A 4322-nucleotide genomic window follows, 5' to 3' on the forward strand; every position below is an offset into this window, starting at 1 on the left:
CTGATAGGCCTAGAAACAGCCAGAGAAAATGACCTGACTAGGGCTGGGAGTGCTCAGGGAACTTAGGGAGGGGTCCTGCAGCTCTGCTGCAGAGCGCAGAGGCTTTTCTCAGCAAGTGACTAACCCCGCCCGCATGTTTTTCTCATCCCCAGCATAGGCACTGTATGAGGTCTGTGCACCCCTTCGCTGCCCATCATCGCTATGACATCCGCCTGCCCCAACAACACACGAGAGAGCAACAGCAGCAACACGTGCATACCCCTCTCCAAAATGCCCATTAGCCTAGCTCATGGCATCATCCGCTCGAGCGTTCTGCTCATCTTCCTCGCGGCCTCTTTTGTGGGCAACATAGTGCTGGCGCTTGTATTGCAGCGCAAGCCGCAGCTGCTGCAAGTAACCAACCGGTTCATCTTTAACCTCCTCGTCACCGACCTGCTGCAGATTTCCCTCGTGGCTCCCTGGGTGGTGGCCACCTCCATACCTCTCTTCTGGCCCCTCAACAACCACTTCTGCACAGCCCTGGTTAGCCTCACCCACCTGTTCGCTTTTGCCAGTGTCAACACCATTGTGGTGGTGTCCATAGATCGCTACTTGTCCATCATTCACCCTCTCTCCTACCCTTCCAAGATGACCCACCGCCGAGGTTACCTGCTCCTCTACGGCACCTGGATCATGGCCATCTTACAGAGCACACCCCCGCTCTATGGCTGGGGCCAGGCTGCCTTTGATGAGCGCAACGCCCTCTGCTCCATGATCTGGGGATCCAGCCCCAGCTATACCATTCTCAGCGTGGTTTCCTTCATCGTCATTCCTCTGGTTGTCATGATTGCCTGCTACTCAGTGGTGTTCGGTGCAGCACGGCGGCAGCATGCTCTGCTCTACCATGCTAAGAGCCACAACTTAGAGGTGCGGGTCAACAAGGGCCACATGGAGAACAAGGATGAACGGGGAGCAGAGAAGAAGGATGAGTTCCGGGATGAGAGCGAGATCGACGGCCAGAATGAAGGTGGAATCAAGGCCACGGAGGAGGGCAGCACGGAGGCCAGCGGGGGGCCCATGGATGCCAGCACCCTGAAGAGCATGGGAGGAAGCCTGGAGTTCAGTGAGGGTATCCTGGAACCCAGGGGCAGCAGCATCATAGAGGGCAAGAGCAGTGGCACCAAAGTGGAGGAGAGCCACGTGAAGGCAGACAAGGGCCTCATAGAGGTCAGCCAGTGCAATATTGACGTGGGTGAGGATGACATGGACTTTGGTGAGGATGATATCAATTTCAGTGAGGATGATGTTGAGGCGGTGAATATCCCAGAGAGCCTCCCAGCCAGTCGTCGAAATAGCAACAGTCACCCTCCTCTGCCTAGGTGCTATGAGTGCAAAGCTGCCAAAGTGATCTTCCTCATCATTTTCTCCTACGTGCTCTCCCTGGGGCCCTACTGCTTTCTAGCAGTTCTGGCTGTGTGGGTGGATGTCCAAACCAAGGTGCCCCAGTGGGTGATCACCATAATAATCTGGCTTTTCTTCCTGCAGTGCTGCATCCACCCCTACATCTATGGTTACATGCACAAGACCATCAAGAAGGAAATCCAGGATATGCTGAAGAAGTTTTTCTGCAAGAAAAAGCCCCAGGGAGAAGACAGTCACCCAGACCTGCCTGGAACCGAAGCTGGCACCGAAGGTGGGACCGAAGGCAAAATCATCCCTTCTCATGACTCTGCTATTTCTCCTTGAAGTCAGCACAAAGGCAAATCTTAAACTGTCCACAAGACAGTAAACAAGAGCAGCTTTCTTTTCAGTGGATCACCCACAATCCCATTAATGCCAACCCATACCATTTCAGGCAAAGGTGTTGCACACACATCCCTTTCACTACAAGGTAAATAAACACATGGAACAGGTGGGAACTGGGATCGTTCCATAAAAGTGTGCCCCTCAAAGCACAGACTTGAGGATTCTGACTGAGAAATTTCCCCCTAACTTATTAGGCTCTAAATTTCTAAAAGTGACAAGGGCTATCCATATGAGACCTGTACTTGGTATTCTACTCGTCTCCCCAAAGCTACAACATGCCAGCTTTAGCTCTGAGGAAAAGGAAAGGTGATGCCTGATGACTTGAGACTATTTGGCCCTCAGCTCGGGATCTCAGGAGCTAGGGCTGCAGTTTCTGTTCAACGGAAAGAAAAGCAATGGACCAAATCTTTCACGGAACACAAGAAGTGGAGCCTGATGAACTGATCCACATATAAGCCAAATTCTGAAATGAAGATCCCCTCAATCTGGTGCAAAGACTATTATGCAAACTAAGACAAAGGGTACTGTGCAGTTAGAATTCCAAAAAAAAGTTTCTAGACCACCCAAAAGGGATCCCAAAAAAATGGAAGGACATGTATGAGATGGAATACTAATCCAAGGGAAAAGATAGAGAAGAAACACACATACATGGAGTTCACCAGTTGGGGGAGTCCTCTAAAATTTGGGGTTTATACATGAGCTGGGACTAAGCTCAATTCATGCAAATGGAAAGTTTTCAGTTAATACTAAAATATTTTCTTTGTCTTGTTTGAATAATATTGAGACAGAAACCATGCCACTAATTTCCCCCTCACAAATGAATTAGGATGTTCATAAGAATCCTCCACATCTCTATCCATCACTTCTCTTTTGCTTTGCTTTATTTCCAATAGGCCTGTTTGGTCAAACAATATTTCCAACAAAAAGAAATTCAACTAGGAGTGGCCAGAGTTCTACAAAATCCACACTGTGTATCAAAAGTGATATATACATCAAAAATCTCTTTTGTGTACTTGAGTTTGTAGACAAGAAATAGGATTTCCACGTGGGGAACAAGTAAGACAAGATGAACATTATCCGCCCTCAAGACACACCCACATGTTTTCCAACCTTTATCTCTAACACTTTTAAGCTCTTTCCAGATGCAAAAAAATGTAAAAGAATCATAAATTACAGATAGGATGGCTTTAAAATACTTGGAAAACATCTGACCTATTCCAAACAATCCCAAAATCAGTGCGTTGTGATCCGACATAAACTAACCTAAGTATTGCTATTATATATCACTTTGAGAAAAATGTGTAATACCTAAATTCTCTCTAGGGTAAGTACAGAGGAAGATTTTTCAAATCTCAAAGTCTGCAATCACTTAGGGCATTGGTATACCTGTGTAGTTTACAGGGCACCAGACCTATCTAAAGACTAAATAACATGTAAACCCCCCCAAAAAAAGGGTAAAGCCAGTGTTTTTTTAACTTCTTGAAGACCAAATTCAATCAATCAAAGGTACATCCAGCTAACTTAACAGCTAACTTAACCAGGAATACATAGTTAATATGGGTGGCAGAAAAGACGGAATATTTGGTCAGAAAAAGCATTAATCAGGTAGTTGTGTATAACAATGGCCACATTCAGAGTTTAGCCTCGTTCTTGTGTGATTGCCCGGGCTTTATTAGAACTCAGTTTTTCATTGATATAAATGACCAGCTCATTTATATTTTCTTTTATCTTTTCCTCCTCACAGATTCCGACATGAGCTTCTCAAGGGGGAGATGTAAACAGCAGTGTCCCCGGGCTGTGAATAAGTATGCCTGGGAACTTGGGATTGCCATGTTCAGGATGTAGGAAAGGAGAGAAAATAGAAAAGAATAATATTGAGCTGACCTGTCAAATCAGTATCTCCATAGTAACCTTATTAATTTCTACTCTATTAATTTGAAACGAGGCAATTCAGACAACAAGACACCAGAGCTGAAGTTTACCCTTACACTTGTATTTTTCTACCAAAATTCATAGAGTAAATTAATAATCATAAATTTATTATGCTGATTTATTGCTAAAATCTTATATTGATGTGTCCTTAACTGTTTATGTGATCAATCATCTTGTGTTGGGAGGGGTATAGAGGACCATAATGATCAAAAGATATTAAGGTAGCTATATATTAGAGTAGATATGCTTGTTTATCAGGGTAGGAAACAGGATTTCAAACCTAAGTGTCTCCAACATTTTGTTGAAACTGAACTTCTTATTTTATTTTTAAAGCTCAACCCTTTCAAACTGTATCAGAGAAAATTGTTTGCCAAAATCCCAAATCAAAATGGAACGAGAACCTGTCTGAGTGTGGTAAGTTCATTTTACAGCACACATAACATTCTCCAGGGTGCTGAGACTCGCCAGTTCTTTTGAAAGCTCTTCCTTTCCCTATTTTAGTAACTGTTCCTTCTTTTGGCAAATTAGATTATTCAAAGGCGAATACCTTTTGAAAATAGGAAACTAGAAAAAAAGATCTTTGAATTAAGGGTATTCTGCTTTGA

General features: G+C 44.4%; 1 protein-coding gene across 1 annotated transcript; it reads left to right on the plus strand.

The window, feature by feature from the left end:
• Positions 1–201: 201 nt before the first annotated feature.
• Positions 202–1725, plus strand: GPR101 (G protein-coupled receptor 101; the record flags this gene model as incomplete). The annotated part of the gene is made up of 1 exon (XM_080718771.1): positions 202–1725. One exon carries the CDS (start codon positions 202–204, stop codon positions 1723–1725), a length of 1524 nt encoding a protein of 507 aa, XP_080574897.1.
• Positions 1726–4322: the final 2597 nt, after the last annotated feature.

The sequence above is a fragment of the Muscardinus avellanarius genome, assembly GCF_963383645.1.
Source record: "Muscardinus avellanarius genome assembly, chromosome: X".
NCBI classification, from domain to species: domain Eukaryota; kingdom Metazoa; phylum Chordata; class Mammalia; order Rodentia; family Gliridae; genus Muscardinus; species Muscardinus avellanarius.